The sequence below is a fragment of the Mauremys reevesii genome, linkage group 7 (genome assembly GCF_016161935.1).
Source record: "Mauremys reevesii isolate NIE-2019 linkage group 7, ASM1616193v1, whole genome shotgun sequence".
Taxonomy (NCBI): domain Eukaryota; kingdom Metazoa; phylum Chordata; order Testudines; family Geoemydidae; genus Mauremys; species Mauremys reevesii.
This window is the reverse complement of record NC_052629.1, coordinates 4,730,403-4,748,614: the sequence shown is the minus strand read 5'-3', so window position 1 is coordinate 4,748,614 and position 18,212 is coordinate 4,730,403. Positions and strand designations below refer to the sequence as shown.

Below are 18,212 nucleotides of genomic sequence, written 5' to 3'. Positions count from 1 at the left end.
TTGGAAGCCTTGATGGGTTTGGGCCAAGCATGAGTTAGGGGTAATTTCAGTGGTTACTTCTAGAGAAGATTAACAGAAGTCCATGTGATCAGTTATGTAATCGGCCCCACAGAAATCACTAGTTTTTCCTTCTGACCTTTCTGAATCTCAGTAGGGTTCCTAGGGCACTGTTTCTGAATTCTGCAATAGAAACTCTTATATTTGCGTCCTTCCTAACAAAGAGAGAACATTACACAAGTGTCAGGATCTAGTATCTCCAAATAGACTTGAAGGGCAGCCATTCAATGAGAGCACACGGTGCAAAAACTAGTAATTTTGCAAGATCTTTATGTTTAAATCCTTAAATTAGGGAGATTTGAGGATTTATGTTTGTAGCTCCTTTTTGTTTTGTAAATTACAGTTTCTTTTATCCATTTTAATGATTCATCTCTGCTTATCCAGTCCAGCTCTATTAGAAGAACACTAATAAGTAATAATGTTACTCTGTTCCTGCCTTCCTTCCTGTTTGTTTAGTAGTGTCAAAACCATCTCTATCTGTGGTTAATAAAAATGCTGTTGGTGGTAGGATGACAAGACAGCAAGTGTGAAAAATCGGGACGGGAGTAGGGGGTAATAGAAGCCTATATAAAAAAAAGACCCAAAAATCGGGACTGTCCCTATAAAATCATGACATCTGGTCACCCTAGTTGGTGGTCTAAGCCAAAGATGCACAACCCTTTCTCTACCGCGGCTTCTGAAAATCAGACCTGTCCTATGAAAGAGCAGCTGCAAATAGATTGCCAGACTTTCATTAGCATGGCATTTAAATGAGCCTAAATAGTACTGTGAAGGGCACTTAGAAATGTGAGAAAGAGAGATCAAATGTAAGACAGGCAGAACTTTACTTGGCTGTTTTCTTCTCAGGGTGAGCTAAACATTTGAGCAATATTGTCAGATCTGGATCCAAGTAATCCAGGAGGCCTTAGCATCCCTAGATCTTAAACAGGGCAGGTTGCATGATGAGGTTACAGAAAAGTGTCCCTTGATAGAACTTTAGGTAATAGGTAATAATTGGAGATATACCAAGCTCCTAGAACTGGAAGGGACCTCGAAAGGTCATTGAGTCCAGCCCCCTGCCTTCACTAGCAGGACCAATTTTTGCCCCAGATCCCTAAGTGGCCTCCTCAAGGATTGAACTCACAACCCTGGGTTTAGCAGGCTAATGCTCAAACCACTGAGCTATCCCCTCCCCCAAGTAAGGTTGTAAACAGACTATAATTTCATACCAAGTGATTGGCAGATGGAGAGGGAATTAGTAAAGACCAGTTACTCAGTCGCTAACCTTCCTCTCAATAGTTACAGTCTTGTTGAAAGTTTTATCATACCTGTGAGATAAATTATACAGTAGGCAAGATGGTTTCATTCGGGAAAACTGTCCCTGTACGTAAGTCACTTCTGCCTCTATATTGGGTGGGAATTGATAAGAAAGTTGTCATCAGTAGTGAAACTGGTTTCAGTGAGAAAATGAATGGTAAGTGAGACTTTTAAATCATTATTTGTGCAGTATGCTGAAAAGAATTAATACTGTACTACCATGATGGAATTAAGATTGTGTCCCAGAAGCATTACAAGCTTAAAAGTAAATGCTAAGATGTGTTATATTGCAGAGTAGTTACAGAGAGGTTCTCACACTGTAAGTTTTTAGGTATATCAATACTTCCATTCTCATAGCACCACAGATGTTAGAGATGGAAGAGACTTCTTCGGTTGTTGTGAGAAGTTGCCTTTCCCAACCTGCTCTAAAACACAATTGTGTAGAGTCAGTACTTACCCCTTTCCTAGGCTTACGCTTTATTAACAAAGAATTAAAATTAATGAAGTCCTTCATCAGGATTGTTTAACTTACGAGCTATTACTACGTTCCTGATATCCAGTTGCAGTAGTAAGCCTCCTGACTCAGCGAATCAGGAGCCCCACTTAACCCTTTACCAGCAGGATCAACTCCTGTTAACAGGATGCGGTGTTTCAGGTAAACATTGCCAACCGGTTAGTCATTTAATCTATCCAGTTAGTGTGGGACTGTTTCCTATGGGATATTCATTTTCCCTGGAGCTTGTGAATTTGCAGTATAAAACTCCTACAGGGTGAATACTTGATATCAGATCTTTCCCATTTGATCACCCACCAACCACTCTGGAATTGGCACATCAGAGCAATGGCCTCTTTTACTGGATATTAATTCCTATGGAGCCCATCTACACCCACCAGGTGGTGATAGCAACTTTCTGTGCTTTGTGTAAGACTGCTTGTGCTGCCTCTTCAGCACAAGAATTATTTTGCTGATGTAGCTTATACCAGTTCCCTGAACAAAATATGCTGTACCGGCAGAAGGACTGTTTGGCTGGCATAACTGCAGCTACAGTGGGGCTTTTGCCAACATGACAATATCAGTTAGGGGAGTGATTTTGTTCACACACCTAACTGATATAGCTGTGCTGACAAAACTTCTAAACATAGTCCAGTCCCTGGGCTAGCCCATGGAGTGGCGACTTAGTCATTTGAATGGGCTTGTCTTTTAAAATGTCACAAGCAATGGAGACTGGTAGCAACATTTGCACCAGCTGGTACAGTATGTATCTGATTTAAAGCAGGTTAAATCTCTCTCTCTCTCTCTCTCTCTCTCTCTCTCTCTCTCTCTCTCTCACACACACACACACACACACACACACACACACACACACACACACACACACACACACACACACACACACACACACACACACACACACACACACACACACACACACACACACACCCCCCCCCGATGGATCTCACTTACATAATAGGCTAATGTTCTGTAAAGTTTCATATGTTTAAATCAAACTCTCGTTGCATTACACATAAAACTGCCTCGGATTTGGAGGCTGGGGGGAGAGCAGCGTGGCCAGAAGCGGAGAGACTCTGGCCCTGCCTTTTCCCTTCTGGCTGTGCTGCCTCTCCTTGCTCCCTCTGTTGGGGGGAGGGGCTGTGTCCCACCTCTCCCTCTCTGTACCCGTTCATAAGCCGACCCCCTTTTTTGGTGCTTCCCCTTTTTACTAAAAAATTTGGCTTATGAACAAGTATATACGGTATGTAAATACCCAGAATAAAGATTTTTTACATGCAGGGGAACCTACTTCTAGAGAGAAACTCCACTAACAGTATAGCATAAAAGGTCCCAATCTGTTTGTAAGGGATACCAGATAAAATCTTCAAAAGCACCTATGTAATTTAAGAGCCCAAGAATGTTGACTGTTAATGGGACTTTGGCTCCTAAGTCACTTAGCCACTTTTGAAAATGCTGCCCTCAGTCAATTTGAAATCTGTTCATTTTAAAATGAATTAAAAGTAATGTTAAGTCCTACACCTGCCCCAGATTCCCCTTCAGTTTTTTGTGGTTTTACAATTACATCTTATATTTTAAATGCTTTTCTCTCCCATGTTGGCTACGTCAAAGACCCATACAAATGAAGAAACTGGTTCATTATACAATGTGGTCCAGTGTACATGGTGCTGGATTGGGACTTAGGACACTGTGTTATATTCCTGGCTCTGCCGCCAGCCTAAATTCTTAACTGTAGCCAAGTCACACCACCACTCTGTGCTGCAGTTTCTCCATCTATAAAATGGGTCTAATGATACCTCTTTGGTAAAGTGCTTTGAGATCTACAGATGGAAAGTGATATATAAGAGCTGCATGGTGTTGCTATTACATAGGGAAGACAGTGAACTGACTAGTTACAATGTGCTGCTGAGTACGCATACTAAACAAAAGAGTTACAGACAAATATTTTTTCCTCTAATCTCTTCCAAATGTTGTAATTTTAGGTGGTGTGTGTAACAATCATAAGTAAAAATATTCAGACAAAAGTGTGATATTTAGGTTGATGGTTTCCCTTTAGTTCATCATGATGTAACAATTGAAAATAGTGACGTTGTTTTGTGGTGGTGGTCAGTTCCTTTCATTGGTTTTTGTACCCAGCTCTCTACAGGTATGTACAACTTCATTTCAGGATTGTTCTACCTGGATTTTTTTTTTCAGAGATTATATAATTATAATGATTAATATTGGAAAAGAAATGGGGGCTGCTAGGGAGACTGACTGATACAGTTGAAACTAATCTGGCAAAAGTGCTCCCAAAATTGCATCTGCAAAATCAGATGAATATTTATTGTGTGCATGTAATCAGGTAATTGCACATGTGCTACCTGTTTGTGCATTCACACTGGTGCACGTGCAGCTTGGCAGGCACAGGTTTTGAGGCTATTTTTAATAATTTAGCAATTAGTGATTTAAAACTAGAAGCAGTTCAAAGCTGTTTCTAGTCTACTTTGGGATGGTTGGTTGAACACAGGCAGCATTACAATAGCCATTTTGTCAGCGTTGTTTCCATTGCTGCTTTTAAGAGTTGACCGCTTAAAGTTGCGTAAAACAGCACACTGGGCTTTGAAGCTGTGGATTGTAATGTGTTGGCACTGAGAATGGGGCATGGGAAAAGCACATGTTGCTTGTCACCAACTGACGAAGTGCTAATCTGCAAGGTGTCATTTCTTCAAGAATCAGACTGTTAGACTGAAGCTGTTGAAAGGGTAGCACTTCACTAAGTACAAGACGTGGTTAAAAAGTTGCAATATTTTGGTCTTTGTTCTGACAGTCTCAATATAGCTGAAGACCTACACTGATCAGCAGCTTCTCAGTATCCAAATAGTTAGGATCTTATTCTTGCTGGACTGGTAGAAATTATGATGATAATACTTTCCACTTGTAATAGAGCCTTTTATCCAGGGATCTTAAAGCACTTTACAAGCATTAATTATGCTTCTAACACACTGTGGTGTAGGGAGCGTATTGTCATTTGTAAATTGGAGAAGCCAGAGGCACAAGTATACTGAAGGCTTGACTTTCACAACTGTACACACACAATTTCCCTGATTATGCTTTGTAAATCACAGTTGACCAGTTATACACCTCTACCCCGCTATAACGCGACCTGATATAACACGGGTTTGCGTATAGCGTGGTAGCAATGGGGCTCCGGCGGCGCTTTAAAGGGTCCAGGGCTCTGGTTGCTGCGGGAAGCCCCGGGCTCTTTAAATCCTGCTGGAGCCCTGCCGCTATCCCGGGGCTGTGGCAGTGGGGCTCCACCGGTGATTTAAAGGGCCCAGGGCTCCCCGGAGTGGCTGGAGCCCGGAGCTCTTTAAATCACCGCCGGAGCCCTGCCGCCCCTACCCCGATATAATGGAGTTTCAGCTATAATGCGGTAGGGATTTTTGGCTCCCCACGACCGCGTTATAGCGGGGTAGAGGTGTATATGTAACTGCTTATCAACATGTGCAAATTTATGATTTGTATGTGCAATTGTGCTGATTGTACACACACAGGCATGTTTGCGCACATGCAGTTGTGAAAATCAAGCTGTAAGTTAGTTGCCCCACATCAAATGATGAATCTGACAGAGCCAGGCGTAGAACCTAGAACGCCTAGTTTACTTTCCTGTATATTACCAACTAGACATTTGTTTCCATCCAATTTAAAATCTGTGTCCAGAGACAAATTGAGCAATGCCTCAAGGGGACGGAGGAATAGTGGGGAAAATAACAAATTGGAACTGTTCAGGTGCTAATGCATGTGAATGGTACCGTAGGGTATTGGATTTGGAAGGCAGTTACATCTTAAATTGTTTTCCTTGCTATTTTTGGATATTATTGAGTTGCGTTTGAACATGAGCCTTCTGTGCAACCATTTCTTCCCCCTGCTTACCTCCTTATTGAAGAGCTAAGCCCATACTTTAGTAGGGTGGTTTGTTTCCATGGATACGCTGTGAGGTTTCCAGTTTGGGAGTATGATTCTCAGTAGGCTGCAGCTGGGTAGGGTGGGTTGTAAGAAAGGTCTGCAGTTAAAGACAAAACATTTCCATGATGTCGGAATAAACACAAACACTCATAAAAGCCAAGGTGAATATATATTAATTTCAGGTTTCAGAGTAGCAGCCGTGTTAGTCTGTATCCACAAAAAAACCAGGAGTACTTGTGGCACCTTAAAGACTAACAAATTTATTTTAGCATGAGCTTTCGTGAGCTAAAGCTCACTTCTTCGGATGCATAGAATGGAACACACAGACAGGAGATATTTATACATACAGAGAACATGAAAAGGTGGAAGTATGCATACCAACAGGCAGAGTCTAATCAATTGAGATGAGCTATCGTTAGCAGGAAGAAAAAAAACTTAATTAAAAAAAAATTAATTTGACTCTTTGAAAGTGATAAAAATTATTCCAGTTCTAAGAAATGCTCCTCAGACTGTTAAAATGACCAGTTAAAAGGATGATTCACTAGAAATGCAGAGGTGCCACAGACTAGCAGCCACTAAGAAGTAGCTTTTGCCCATATCCAAATCTGTACATATTTAGACTTCATTATTACTGATGTAAGCTCAAGCCTGGCATTTTTATGCAGGAGAAGAAATCTTTTCACCTTAAAGTGCTGAGTCTGTTACCAAACTCCGACTCTGTGCGACATAGCCAGGGAGCCCAAACCTTTATCAGGCCTAAAAGCAAACAAAACTCAGTGACATTAGGTCCTTTGATAGGACCATTACCAAGATTACTTTAATAGATTCATTGATTCAAAGGCCAGAAGGGGCCATTATGATCGTATAGTCTGACTAACCTGTATATCACAGACCACAGAATTTCCTTAAAATAATTGGGGAAGGGGTGTTGGGACAATAACACTTTGCAAGAGCATTGTTTTGGTGGGATTTTGTTAAGTAGAAATGCACAGCGCTCAAACAAAATAGACATGGAACAATACAAAGCCCTGCTGTGTATATGATACCACATTGCTTTTAATGGATAGGGAGGGTTGGTACAAGATTTGCCTGTTCCTGCATGGCAAAGAGGCATGTATGTGGGTATTAGAAAACACCCTGTGATTCAGCGGAAGGCCTGTTTGCTAATGGATAAAAATGTATACTCCCTAGAGGAAAATAAAGGTACATAGAAAGCAATAAAGTGAAATATACTTAACAGACCTTTTGTCACTTATTGACTGACTGCACTGTGCCAAAAGGTTTCCTCCCTGTTAAAGAAAGAAAATGATGATAAATAACCCTGCAGTTTCTTCTCATTTGGGAATGAAAATACAGGGAGTTAAAGAAAAAAACAAAACAAAACATGATTTCATTACTCATTTTAAGATGTTTAGGATTCTGAGAACCAGATTTGATGTAGGCTGAAATATGAGAGATCCTGCTCTGTACAGCTTCATGTGAGTAATAAAATAAGGATTATTATGGTCTTGTGGTTAAGATGGAAAACTAAGAGTCAAGAGAACAGGGTTCTACCCTGGCTTTTCCTCAGACTCCCTGTGTGACCTTGGACAAATCATTTAGGCCCTGATTCAGTAGGGTCCTTAAACATGTGCCTAATTTTAATAAATTAGATTGAAGGATGTGCTTAGGGTTAAGCTGGTTAAGATATTATGCTTTGCTGAATAGGTATGTACATAAACACTTGGGTAAGTGCTTTGCTGAATTGTGTCCTTAAATGAGAGCAGCCTGATTTTCAAAGGTTCTGAGCATCCACTGCTTCAGTGGGATTTTTGGGTGCTCAGCACCTCTGAAAATCAGGCCCATTTTTAGGTGCCTAAATATGGATTAGTCTGCAAGTGAGTTTATATTGATATTCTTCACTGAAGCCTCACACATGCAAACACACAAGCCATTTACTCTGCTAATTTTTAATTTATTATTATTGTTGTCGTTTTTTTAAATTTGCTGCTGGTTTCTCTTCAGCTGATATTGTAGTGATGTATTCAAGTTAAAGCCCAGATCCTTGCATTAATGCTTCCACATAAGAGCTCTTCTCCCTTCCACAGTCACCTGTTGCAGAGTCTTGGCCTGTTGGGCTACATATTTCAAGCATATCTTAATGTGCAGTCAGAAGGCCAATTTTGCCCTTTAGCCCCATTGACTTCAGCAGGAGGTACACCTGGGCCAAGCATGTTTAGAAAACTTGTCAATTGTAATGCATCTCGCACACAGAACCAAGCACCCTTTCTCACACTCCCACAGCCTGAATTGAATGTCATGCATTCAGCTGGGTTCTAGGAAGCAGGAGTGCTTGAGCTGCAGGTGATACTCCTGGTGGGGGCTGCTGTGGCACCTGCTGAGCAGGCAGCCTGGGACCTCTCTGCCTCTTCCTCTGTCCGCTCTCTACTTCCCCGAGAGTTCCCCGCCAACATGGAGCACTGGGGATGAGTGAACAAAGTTTAATGCCACAACATAGTAACCGCGCCTCATCATTCACTCCAGTAGCCCCCGGCTCTTTTCTTCATAGCAGTTCAGCAATTGCACTATCCTCAGGCTCCCCACACTTACTCCTGAGTTCACTCAGAGATGCCTTTGGCTCCCCATAAGCCATACACTCCTATTCTGAGGGTGTGAGGAATAAGGACCTTCTTCCTTGCAGCTGTTCCCACTGCTCCAGAGAACCCTGTATGGGAAATCAAGGACTTGTCGTCACTGTTGTTAGTACAACACCTTTTACCAGCACTAAACTCACACAATCGTTTTAAAACAGAACTTTATGGTTAAACACAAATTGTTTACAAGTATGCAAATTAAGTCAGTAAATAATTTTCAGAATATGGCACACATGGAGTGGCACAAAACGTGGAGGTTATGCACAGGGAGAAAGCATTTTTTCCTTGTTCTCACATGATCATCTCTGACCAACCCAGGAGGAGTGTTGATAGACTCTGGCAGAAGCCATGTCACACCTTCAATGAAAGAATACCTTGGTCTCAACATGGAACCTCTGAGAGTGCAACGGGGAATAAAGAAGGAAATTTGCAGGTCTTGAAGAGCTTTCTCCTCCTCCCCCAAACCAAATCCAATCACACCCCAAACTTTCTTAACCATGCAAAATGGTTATTTAAAGATTATTTTTTAAAAGCATTATTGGTAATGGTATGTACTTTACTGCTCTGGACCCTCGGGCCCTCTTTGAAACCTATTCAAAAGCATTCAGCTTAGTGTTTAGTTTGAATTTCTTTAAAAGTTGTTTCTCATTCTTTTGTGCATATTTGTAGGTTGCAGAATAGTTCTCATTCTCTTTACCATCTGTGCTTGTTAACCAGTACTGTACAATGCCATGTAAGGTTGCATGGCACCTTTCATGAACAAAAAGCTTTGCACAGAAAAGCCCAAACTTGCTAGATAAGCCTAGGTGTAAAGAGTAAGATTTAAGCTTTGACGTACATGAGTCAGACTGACTCTGTATTTTAGGTTCTCGATGGGAGGAGATTGCAGATTTAGGGCAAAATTCTGTTCTCATATCCACACAGTGGCTCTTGACATATATTCTTCCCTGATGACATGTGTGGTGGGTGTGAAGGGAATGGAATATCTTGAATGGAAAGAGATGGCATTAGGCTACGTAGTAACCTGCCACCGGATCAGGTATGGTCACTAATGACAGAACCCTAAACACGGTGTGAAGGCTGTTCCTGAGTAGATTATACCTACTTCTGATAGAAACTTGAGGGATCTGTCGCTCAAACACTTTGGCAACACTTGGGTAGCTTGTCATGCCAACAAAATATTACTGAATTGATCTGAGACTGGTTTGTGAAGTTAAGGCCAGAATTTTGCCTATAGGATGTACAACTACTAACCATGCCTCCTCTGTAAATCAGTTTTGAGCGGTATTGTGGAATAGCCAGCAGACTACCTTTCGAGCTCTTCGGCGGCAGCAGCTCCAGCAAACACGCAAGTCCCAAATCGTGCAGCGCTGTCGCGGTTTTAAAAACAGTTTGATTTTTTTTTTTAACAGGGGAGCCCAGTGTAACTCCTTCAAGACTGGAGTGACACTCTGCATCTGCATCTGCCTCATGTGAGTTAAAATCCTGGCAGCAGCATTTTGCACAAGCTGGAGCCTCTGTAGAGATTTTTTTTTTCTTTTTCAGGAAGGCTATAAAATTGCTACCGTGTGTCTTGGCAGCAAAGGTAAAAAAAACAAACAAACAAAAAAAAACCCAACAACCCCAACCACCCAAAATCCACATTAAAGTGCATGAGAATTCCATACCTTACTGTACAACTCCTGCTCATTCCAACACATTGTAACACATACCGTGGAAGTCATCACAGACTTAAAGCCTGCAACATTCACTTATGTGGTACTGCTTTTTAACTCTCCACAATGTAATTTGATGGCAAATTATGATGTTAAGGGGAAGCTGTAAGTGCTGTCAGCTGGCTTCTGTTTTCAAAGCTTTGGTGGTTCTTTGGCAATCCATAGCTACATAACCCCAGAACACTATGTACTGACTGCCCTGAGCTGCTGAAGCATTTGTCTGTTGCAGAACACAGACCTTTAAAATAACTTGTCCTTTTGTCATTTGGGACCGACATGTTTGTGGAGGGATGGGGGTCAACTAAAAAAAATTTTTTTTGAAAAAGTTGTAATATGTGCTTATATTTGTTGTAACTATGTTATAAGTAGGGCTAAGAGACCAACAAAAACATACTGAGGATTGAATGGTTGTGTTTTTGTGGCTGTGCATATTTCACCTGTCACACACTTGTGGGTGCTTTGAGGCAGGGGCACTGTCAACTGTGTGGGAGTTCACAGTACAACGGATTCTGCATGGCAAGCATCTAAATCTTTGACATCCACTGTACCCTACACAAAGTCTATAGCTGTGGCCACAGTGGCTAGGGCTTTGGGGGGTTTCCAGGAAAGTATTTCATTACTTTTTTCTTTTTTTAGTCATCCAGCTGTAGATCTCTCCTTACTGCTAAATTCCTGCACAGATGACTGAGCAGAACAAGATATAAAAACACATCAGCCCTGAGTACACTAATATATTGCCACGTTTCCATAGGATCGGCACTATGCCCTAACTTTTAAACAGCCTCTTGGAGGAACCCCTTGAGTGTGGCAGAGCCCCAAGGAGCCCTACTCCTTAGCTTAAGGGTAGGCCTCCCAGCCTCACCGCCTCCTAGGCTGAACCTCTGGGCTCCAGCACTCCTGGCTTCACACCGTGAGCTCTGCCCAGCAAGTCCCATTGAGACAGACTCCTAGTTAGAGACTTATCCACCCTGCAGGGATTAACGCAACTGAGCAAGTATTTGCAGAGTCACCAAACACGCATTTCAGAACAGAGTGGGATTTATTAGTCAACTGGAACACAGTATTAGAAGTCCTTAGGTTAGCATAGAGAAATAAAAGTCAAGCCAGAGCTGTAGTGGATTCCATTTTAGGCTCTCTGTCTCTCTCTGTCAGTCCCAGGAGAGAGCAGCCAGCTTCCTCCAGCATCCCACACTTTATCCTCTGCTGATCATGTCTCAGTCCTTTGTTCTCGAGCTGGGGTCTCTGCTTAGCTTCCCTGCTGGGGTGAGAGGAGGTGGGGGCTCCTTCCTCTTGGTCATTGTGTGCTAGGTGTCAATGTTCTGGTCATTGGGCTTTCTTTGGATTCTGCACTGATGTGGGGTTGCTTTCAGCGAGTTCGAGCCAGTTCCTTAATGATCCTATTCACTATGGCCCAGACCGCAAGGTGACACCCGAACCTCATGTCCAGTCCTGCCTCCATGAGCAGACTTAACACTTTTCCCTCCACTGGGTAACAATATGAAGTGCAGAGGGAAACTGAGGCACACAGAGGTTTCATTAAAATATTACAGAAAATTCCCAGTTTGTCACATATGTATGTAGATAGAGATGATATAATGTGGGTGTTTTCCAGTGTTGTGACACGGCAGTTGCAGCATCACAATCCTGTTCACACTGTTTATCTCAAGTAGGTGGATCACTTGCCTGAAGCTCATGTTACTGAAATGAGCATTTGCACAGCTTGTGCGAAAATGTCAGTAGCTTGTAGCTCATACTGATTAATATACTCCATACCGTGGTGTAGTGTGTTGTCAAAATGGGGTGTAGGCGTGGTGAACTCTGAATCCATTCCCAGTTGTCTAATTAAAGGAACGTATATCTTGGATAACGTCACAGTAACTGGAGAACACTATTTATAGTCCATTTCCATCCTCCAAGAGTCTGATTTCAAGTGTGTCTGTTGATTTCTTACACTAGGAAGAAGACTCTTATTTTCCAGGTGTCTTTAGTGATGACATCCAAACAGAATCTTTGAATGAGCTAGTGGCTTACATTTTAAACAAGGCTGGGTCAAGGAGGCAAGCAAAGTCCAAAGTTTATAGGTGAGAATGTGAATTTTAAAAATGTTCAGGGACAGCCTTGTGGTCGTGCCACCTAATCTGAGATCTGGATTTGATTCCTTGTATTGGCATGGCCTGGGAATACCATATAGTCCTTTGCAACAACCTTTCTTTTTGGCTTTTCAGCTGCTTTCCTAGGCTAGAAGGGAGGTCTTAGTGATGGATGTAGATTGGAGAGGGGAGTGCAGTGCATAATAAAATGGAATAAGGGTATTTTATGGGTTGTATGATGCACATAGAAAATATGAATCCACTGCCCTTTCCCCTGAAAGATTGTTAGAAAAATAAGGGTGTTATTTGAAAGACAGCATTGTATTAGCTGCAGCCACGCTTTCTTAGTGGTGTACTACTGGGATTGATTGTAAATCCTTTCTATTTATCTAAAAGGGATCCCAAAGTACTCTTCAGATTATACATGTGTATGTAGGGGTCACTACAGCCGTCACTGGGCTCCAGAAATGACAACTGCTCGTGTCTGAAGTGCTATTATAGCCATATCGGTCTCAGGATACTAGAGACACAAAGTTGGTGAGGTCTTCAGGTACCAGTCCGTTTCCCCTGGCTGCTGCTGTTTGCAGGCTGCGCTGAACAGCAGGGAGAAGTGAGAGCGAGTGAATCTGGGGAAGGAGAAGTGAGTGTGTCTGCTGCTGGGAGCCTGGCCAGCAGCCACAGCTCTTTCTGCTGTGCCTTCAGAGCTGGGCGGCCGGAGCGCAGCGGCTGTTGGCCGGGTGCCCAAGTCTGAAGGAACCACCACAGCGAGCAGCTGGGAGAGGTGGCTACTGGGTGGGGGCTAAGGCAAATTTTGGGATGGCTATAGCCCCCACAAGCCCCCTCAAGTACCGCCCCTGTGAATAACTCAGCATGTCCTTGTCCCATGCTGCTTTAATAAATGGGGAACTGTGGGCATCTGTCTTACCCATCTACAATACATGAAGGTATATTTCTTATGGTTTCCTTCAGTAATTTGCCTTTAGCAGCCCTTCATCAAGGGAATTCATTTTTTCTAGACTCTGATCTTTCATGATCTTCACTGTGCTCTTTCTATTCTGACCTCCTTTTGCTCACTGGCACTCTAGATCACGTCCCAGGATTTCCTGCATAATCCTGTGCTTTCTTATTTATATTAGTTATTTCTGCCCCTCATTCTCACCCACAACACAATCAACCTCTCTGTTTCTATTGCACTGAGAAGGCCCCATGCAGCAAATGTCATATAACTTTATTATATGTTTACCATTAGTATAGTAAAAGCTTGAAGATTTTGTTAACTACATTATTACTTTTAGGTATCCTTTACTACTAAGTAAGTTGGTATTATAAGTGTGTTCAAGCTTACAATGAATTGTTGCTTTTCTAAGTGACAATAGGCCTTTGTTAAAAATAATAATGAACCCTTAGATTTCTGTCAGTCAGATAATACCTGGGACGACATATGTTACTGTAGAGCTGGGCAAATCTTTTTGGCAAATAGTAAATTCACTGACACATGCAGTTTTCGGGGGGAACTGAAGCTATTTGTGAATTTGGGTCGAATTTGGCAATAGTTTTGACCAAGTAAAACCTGAAAACAGAAATTTTGGAAATATCATAACTCATTTTGAAAATGTCAGATCCACTCCACATTTTATTTTGAAAATGTCACTTTGAATTAGCATTTAATTTGACCAGAACAAATTTTTTTTGGTTTTTCATTTAGTCGAGGAAAAAAAAATCATTTTCAGTTAGAAACTGACCAGTTTTTTCCCCCTGGAAATCAAAAATCACTTTGCTCAGTTCTACATATGTGATTTCTCATGAGTCACCATAATCTATAATCTGTCCTGTCTGACACCCTGATTTTCCTTCATGATCTTCCTCCTTTTCCACCTTTTTTCAGTAGTTTCACATATAAGTTTTCTCCTCTCTGACTTGGTCTCTCTTTTCCACAGCATGTTTTCTTACCTGTACTAATTTTTTGGGGACTGTAAATATATTAATTATTTTTAGCATTTTTTATGACTCCCACAGAGGTGCTAGGCACCTCACAGAAAAGCATGTGTGTGTTCTGAAGAGCTTACCATGCAAATAGCACATGTGTATGACACACACATTTGCAGCCTCCAAATCATTAGTACAGTGCGGCCCACATAAATATATATCTCAACTGTGATGGGAATTATTTGACCTCAGTGCATCTTGGGGCCAGATTCTGTGAGAGTGACAGTTTCCATGCAGCAAACCTCAACATACTGTCCACAGAAATACAGTGAAGCCATCAAACGATCATTGAATGAAATTGTTAAATAAGTACATTTTCCCTATATTGAGCTAAGGTATATTTTATAAATGAAATATTAAAATAATAAACTGGTTTAAAAGAATAACATTTTGATGCAAGAAGGTAACATCTGACAGATTTCTACAGTACCATATAGTTTTATTAACAAATTATATGCTGACCTGATTACTGTATCTTCTGTGGAAGCCATCATAGCCCACAGCACTTATAAACACCTCCTAGCTGAATTCCTGACACTAATATTAGGCTATGGAATTGTGTCCAGAGTAACAGGTGTAACAACAGTAAAGAATTTCAGATTCTCTGCCTCTAAGACATGTGTGTAGAGGGGGTGGGGGAGGAGAGGGAGATGCTGTTTGGAATATATTTCCTCTGAGGCAAAGAGCTCTGATGGACTGACTTTTATATTTCATCTGGTGCCTTCTGCTGCTGAAATATGAACTGCACTTCCATTCTGCAAAAGGCCTCTAGCATGATCTAATTCCATGATCACTGTAAGCAGTGGAGCAAGTGAACCTGAAATAGAGAAGGAAAATAATGACGGAACTGAGTGTTGTAGTGTGGAAGAGGGAGGAGGGAGAATGGAAAAAATATTTTTAACTGCCTTGTTTAACCATGAGCTATTTTTGTATTTTCTAACTGGAATCTTATCTTGGTACAGTGTATAAGTCCCCTGAGTATGAATCTCTTGGATTTGACCTGACCGTAGAAAGATTGGTTTCCATTGGATACCCTCAGGAGCTGCTCAGTTTTGTCTATGATCCTTCTTTCCCTACCAGGTAAATAACTAAGAGATACTGATCCAGTCTACTTGTGGCTTTGAATGTTTGTTCTGTGAAGTTCATAGACATGAAATTTCAAGTTTTCAGAGGGCACCTTTTAAGCCTGCTGTTGTGCACAGAACTTGGGTAAACATACCCAATTGACTTGCAGTGACTGACTTTACTTGTGCACAATTTTTGCACAAACAGACATGCCAGCAAAGAATGAGAGTGATGTGAAAGAGGCCCGCTGAAAAAGTTGTTCAAAATATCTATAAAGCAAGAACATTGAAGCGACGTGAAATTTTACTTAAAATCTAGGTTTTGTGAGAATGAATTTTTACAGAATATGAGCCTGCAGGAATGTTGCATAAATTATTTTATTTTAATTATTTTGAAATAAAGTATTCCTGCATAGTGTTGGAAACCCAAACATTGCAGCAATGTCCTCGTGCACAAGAGACATCCTGAAAGGGAAACTGACTGTGAAGAAAAATAAAACTGGACTAGTTAAGTTTAATTGTCCAAACTGAATGAAATGCAGGAAATATGCCTGCAAATATTGGTGCAAAGTAAATTTAATTTCTAAAATTCTGACACTTTTGAGAGTCTCTTAGTAGCAGAGAGATGGAAATTTGTGTTTGATTGATGGCTTTTAATCTGATGTGTCCCTAAAACCTTTAAAGTTATTTCCATTCATGTCTTTGCTGGACTATGTCTTACTGGCTTCTGTGGCAGTTTCTATGGATTGTTTACCAAAATGTCAGCAGTGGGACTGTGGCTGCTGAGCTCTAGTTTTCAGTCTGGCAGCTCCTTTCCTTTCATTCCTCCTGCCTTGAGTTGCACTGAGCCTACTGCCACACATTCCCATGTCCATAATAGGAAGGTTTCAGAGTGGTAGCCGTGTTAGTTTGTATCAGCAAAAAGAACGAGGAGTACTTGTGGCACCTTAGAGACTAACAAATTTATTTGAGCATAAGCTTTCATGGGCTAAAACCCACTTCATCGGATGCATGCAGTGGAAGATACAGTAGGAAAATATATATACACAGAGAACATGAAAAAATGGGTGTTGCCATACCAACTGTAACGAGGGTAATTAATTAAGGTGAGCTATTAGGTGAGCTATTATCAGCAGAAGAAAAAAAACTTTTGTAGTGATAATCAGGATGGCCCATTTCCAACAGTTGACAAGAAGGTGCGAGTAACAGTAGGGGGGGAAGATTAGCATGGGAAACCAGTTTTACTTTGTGTAATGACCCATCCACTGCCAGTCTTTATTCAAGCATAATTTAATGATGTCTAGTTTGCAAATTAATTCCAATTCTGCAGAATGGTTGGAATGGGCCATCCTGATTATCACTACAAAAGTTTTTTTTTCTTCTGCTGATAATAGCTCACCTTAATTAATTACCCTCGTTACAGTTGGCATGGCAGCACCCATTTTTTCATGTTCTCTGTGTATATATATTTTCCTACTGTATCTTCCACTGCATGCATCCGATGAAGTGGGTTTTAGCCCATGAAAGCTTATGCTCAAATAAATTTGTTAGTCTCTAAGGTGCCACAAGTACTCCTGTTCTTTTTTCATAATAGGAAGATGGCCTGTAATGAAGCTGTCAGGAAGATTACGCTGGGCATGTTCAGTGAATTCACTCCTTCATGGGGAGGACCAAGAAGGGTTGCCCATGTGAGGACAACTGGCAGCAGCCTTACTACCGATCAGTCTTGAAGAATCTCACTGTTTTCAGCAGTCATGGCATCTCCTTTTCCCAAAGGCTAGTGACTAGATAAATGAGCAGAAACATGTAATGTGGTTTTGGCAGAAAAGAGAGAGCCCTTAAATCGGTAGTGGGGAATGGCACAGCATTTTTTGCAGCTGTGACATGCTATGTCTGGCTTGCCTAAATGCAACAGAGAGATGTACAGGACTGGAGAGGTTCCTTCCCCCAATCAGCTCCCCATTGCAGCCCAGTAGAATTCTCAGGGAATCACTAGGGCAGGCGAGAGCCAAATTCTTGACCTTGTGTAGAAAGCTGCACATCTTCCCCGATGAACGTATAGCTAAGCTTTCTAAGTAAAATGAGTAAAATGATCCTGTTTTAAGATCCATAGAGAGCAGGTCAATTATACATTTCAACCTGGCAATGCCGGGGGTGAGGAGGGTTGTTCCACAGCCAGACAGAAGGACAGATTAGGACTGGATCAGCACAACCCCGCCCCCAGTGTTCAAATCTGTTTTGGATGGGACATAAGAATTGGCTCAAACATTCTACTTCAAATAAGCACACTCAAGCTGATTTTGGTTCCTGCTCTGCGTATGGTGTATTTGGTCACTCCTCAGTGTGTTTCTGATTTCACATCTTAAATTCCTTCCTTGACAGAGGCCTGGTGTTTGATACACTTTATGGAAACCTGTTGAAAGTCGATGCCTATGGGAACCTCCTAGTGTGTACACATGGCTTTAACTTTGTGAGAGGGTGAGTACTGACAACCTGGCCATTCACTGGTCATTGGTTCTGGCTTGATAAATGGCTTAATAAACCATAAGGAATAGCAGACTATTGGTTTATAAAGAGATGCTGCTTTTATATTTTTATAGGTTCTGTTTATATATAAGAAATTGTGAGTGTTCTGAAGTTAATGATATTTCAAAGTCTAGGGAAAAATCAGTACAGTACAAAGAGGCCTATATTTTCTAGAGCACTGGAAATAGGATAGGACGTGGTGTGGGGAAGAGTTTATAGGACAGTGTGCTGGCATAATTCAGTTTCAGCATCCTGTCATCAGGTAAAATAGTTCAACTGTGTCAGCCCTTTCTGGAACAGGCAGAGGTCTGCATTGCATGAACAACTGCATATGGTTCTGCTCACCAGTCTTTGCTTGAGAGAGGTGAAGGATTGAACTAGCCTAG

At 41.5% G+C, this 18,212-nt stretch overlaps 2 protein-coding genes across 12 annotated transcripts in view; one reads left to right on the top strand and one right to left on the bottom strand.

Moving 5' to 3' along the window:
* NT5C2 (5'-nucleotidase, cytosolic II) overlaps positions 1-18,212 on the top strand; it is an 84,749-nt gene that overhangs the window by 45,921 nt on the left and 20,616 nt on the right. For all 8 annotated transcript variants that reach the window (XM_039483037.1, XM_039483035.1, XM_039483040.1 and 5 more), the window contains 2 exons: positions 15,199-15,316; positions 17,683-17,778. In XM_039483037.1, coding sequence (XP_039338971.1) covers positions 15,199-15,316; positions 17,683-17,778 — 214 coding nt within the window. The remainder of the gene's footprint in view (positions 1-15,198; positions 15,317-17,682; positions 17,779-18,212) is intronic.
* CNNM2 (cyclin and CBS domain divalent metal cation transport mediator 2) overlaps positions 8,097-18,212 on the bottom strand; it is a 214,934-nt gene continuing 204,818 nt past the window's right edge. For 2 of the 4 annotated variants that reach the window (XM_039483021.1, XM_039483024.1), the window contains one exon: positions 14,624-15,053. In XM_039483021.1, coding sequence (XP_039338955.1) covers positions 15,027-15,053 — 27 coding nt within the window. In that variant the 3' untranslated portion in view covers positions 14,624-15,026. Of the gene's footprint in view, positions 8,517-14,623; positions 15,054-18,212 lie in introns of those variants that run through there. The other 2 variants (XR_005583213.1, XM_039483020.1) reach the window with 2 other exon arrangements.